Raw genomic sequence first — 3,485 nt, forward strand, 5'->3', positions numbered from 1 at the left:
GGGGGGGGTTCACGGACGACTGAATTTTGGAAAACCCTTCACTACAGTAGAGTTATGAAAAGACACACACACACATACACACCACACACTTTCACAAAACCTGCGACTCTTTACAGGAACATCCAATGCACTTACCAAAAAAAAAAAAAAAAAAGAGCACATACCAAGAGGAGAGGCGAATTGATCGGCAGATGGATAATGCCATATGTTATTTATTGACAATTATTGTAGGCTATATGTTAGTTGTATTGAAACATCTTTAAAAAAGCAGTCTAACTATTGTGTGTTGTGTGTGTATGGTGTGTAAATTAATTTACATTTAGGGCATTTAGCAGACGCTTTACTTTACAATAAGTACATTTGTGTAAAGAAAGAAACCCCAACATATCAACGCCGATAAAGTAAGACCCAAAAAAAAATAGAAACAAGTGGTCCTCATCTGAGTAAGTACTATTACCATGAACTCTGGGAGGGATATTTGCCTTGATCCCTAGGCGTTTTATATTTCTGGGTGCATTACAAATCACAGAGCAAGACCACTTTATGGCGCTATTGGATTTGATATGATCTTTTGCATCAATATGATGAAGTACATTGATTTGTTAGGAATTTAGTTTGCTGGGTCAGCCAAAGAGAGAGAGAGAGAGAGAGAGAGAGAGAGACATTAATTCCTTTCTGGTTATTTTATAATTTAAAAAAAAACTGTTGGCTATTTTCCAGAAAAATGCAGAAACTGTGAGAGGATATTATCCATATTGCCATTCCTTTGCAAAGTCTTTTTTTATTATTAAAAAGTAAGATTGTTGGTGTCAGATACAGTCCGACAGCCGCTCAATACATCATCGTCCTTCTCACTGTTAGCGGTTGCTATAGCAACAGAGATATTTTTTTTCTTTTATAAGCCCAGGTTATTATATTACCCCACTGTCTGCAACTGGTGGCTGAAATGCTAGCCTGTATAGCTAGCTAAAAACATTAGATTTCAACATGTCGTAGGATTATTTTAGCCACCTATGCCCACCAGTGACCATGGAGTTAGCAAGCTATCACCTTCATATTTGATATTGTACTTAAGTAATTAAAAAAAATGCAACATCATTTGAAAGTAATCAAATCACCAAAACAATTGACACATGGTGAATATATGACGGCTTTTCGTTTTTTTTTTTGGACATTTGGTCATCGGGAAATATCACATAACGTGGACACTTTCAACCACAACTATCTGCATGGATACATCCCTCCAACTTTTGTTTTGTTTGTTGCCGTCCCTTTAAAGAAAAGCAGTGTGTACCTGCAACCATTCATCATGATCAAACTGATCGGATTGTTTGACTTGAATGGTTTGGTTTCAAAGGCTGCCTTACAGTAAAACGATGCCATTTGATGAACTTACCAGACTGTTCTATTATTTATATTCAACTGCTTAATCATTATATCCACTTTTTTGATGATTATTTATCTAAGCGTAAATATTTTTGCAAAAACACCAATAATCAACCCTACAATATCATTGAAATATTCATATTGAGGTATTTGGTCTGAAATGTGTAATATATCATTTTTTTTTGTTTTCACAAGAAAAAGGGCAAAAAAGAGAAAAGTCAGAAATAAATGGATTTTTTCTTCTTTCCCCGTAACATTAACCTCCTTGACCTAAAATAATCTGTTGCCCATAAAGTTGGAATATTTTGTTTTCAGACACAATTCATATTCAAATGCATCAGTCATCACATTTGACCAGGTGCAATGATTAGCCTACATTATGTGTCACAATTACCCAGGTGAAATGAATTCATACAGAACATTTGTTTGGCGCTATAGAAGACAAGACATTTGACCTTGCATATTGTCCCATTGGACTTCGAGAAATTGTTTTATTTTGTAATTTAGGAGAACTGAAAACTTTAAGTTTTACATCCCTGATATGACAGCTCTGCCTCATGGTCTCTCTCTCACACACACACACACACACACACCCACCACACACACACACACACACACACACACACACACACACACACACACACACACACACACACACACACACACACACACAATCATAATAATACAATAATAATACAAAAATAGTAGGTTTACTTAATAAGGCCTGTGGGGAAGGGAAGGGGGACTACTTTCTCTCAGAACTTCATGTATTCGTTCTTCAGTCTGCTCAGCCTCGTGCCGTGGCTGCGGATGATCAGCGACAGCAGCTCGTGCTTGTCCTTCAGCCCGACGGAGACGTCCACCGTGTCCTTCAGGACGTCGCGCGTGTGCACGACCATGTTGAGAAAGTCGTCGTTGAGCCGGTGCTCCTCGCGCAGCTCGCTCTCCTGACTCTGCTTAAACTTCACCTCGAGCTCCAGCAGCGACTTCTCGGAGTTCGTGAACGCCTCGCCGATCTGCGCCGTCTCCCGGCGCAGGTAGCGGCCGTAGCTGTCCTCCCCGTCCAGGTCGTACGAGATGCTCTTGCCGATGCCTTCGAGGACGCGCGCCGAGTCCTCGATCTGCCTCTTGACGATGGTGAAGTCGTCGCGCACGACCGCGTCCTGGTCCTCGTCGAGACCGCACTTGCGCTCGTCCGTCATCTTGAAGAGCATCTGGCACTTCTCCGGGTCGTCGTTGTCCTCGTAGTCGCCGTCCGGCACGAAGTAGTGGTGGAAGGTTCCGTTGGACATCTCCGGCTGCAGCGGTCCGGTGAAAAACGCCGCGCACGTCGGCAGCGAGCACATCCCGGCGCACAGGAGCAAGTGAAGGAAAGCCATGATAGCCTCCCCCAAAAAACACGTATTTAAAAAAAGAGTCTATTTAAAACGTTATGCAGCTTTAAAAAAAAAGAAGTACGAATCACTTCCAACCCGGTATATCCAACACAAACATTTCAACAAACTGCGCAGTCAAGTTTTTTTACGTCCTCTTTGTCCAAACAGATAATATAAAACCCCCCACTTCTCTTCCTTTAACCGAGCCTGCCAGCTTCCATCGCTGTCTGCGAACTGGAGGTTTTTTTCAGCGTGGAAAAACAAACGGTCGTCGGCTAACTAACTCCCGACTTCGCTCGGTGCCTCGAACGCAACATCTGGACGTGTGGAGCGGCGCGCTCGGGTTTTTTGGCCCTAATAATACCCTCAGTGCTACTCTCAAATTACAAGCCCCCTCCGTCACTTAAAAAAAAAAAAGAAAAAGAAAAAAGGGGTTGCATTCAGTCCGGAGGAGGCAGGCTACCATGCGGGGGTCTCACTGAGACCAGTGTTGATCCACATAATAACCCCCAACAAAGTCGGCATGGGTGGTTGGAAAAGTTATGAATAGAACAGATTGAGAAATAAACATGCAAGTTCTGTTATTATAGTCCTGTGCTTTTTTTTTTTTTTTTTTTTTTTTTACATTTGGCAGAATTCTGGATATAACTGTATCCCATTGGATCAGGTTATATTAGGCTGTTTTAGATAGACAAAATAATAGAAATAACTAAAAATAAAGTT

At 41.5% G+C, this 3,485-nt stretch overlaps 1 protein-coding gene across 1 annotated transcript; it reads right to left on the reverse strand.

Annotated features, from left to right (window-relative positions):
• fibinb (fin bud initiation factor b) lies at window positions 1-3,105 on the reverse strand. Its single transcript, XM_084030305.1, has 2 exons — window positions 1,984-3,105; window positions 1-1,936 (listed from the first exon to the last, which is right to left on the reverse strand). The coding sequence occupies exon 1, from the start codon at window positions 2,763-2,765 to the stop codon at window positions 2,142-2,144; it is 624 nt and encodes a 207-aa protein (XP_083886431.1). The 5' UTR covers window positions 2,766-3,105; the 3' UTR covers window positions 1-1,936; window positions 1,984-2,141.
• Between the last annotated feature and the right edge of the window lie 380 nt (window positions 3,106-3,485).

Source organism: Eutrigla gurnardus (assembly GCF_963514095.1).
Source record: "Eutrigla gurnardus genome assembly, chromosome: 1".
NCBI classification, from domain to species: Eukaryota; Metazoa; Chordata; class Actinopteri; order Perciformes; family Triglidae; genus Eutrigla; species Eutrigla gurnardus.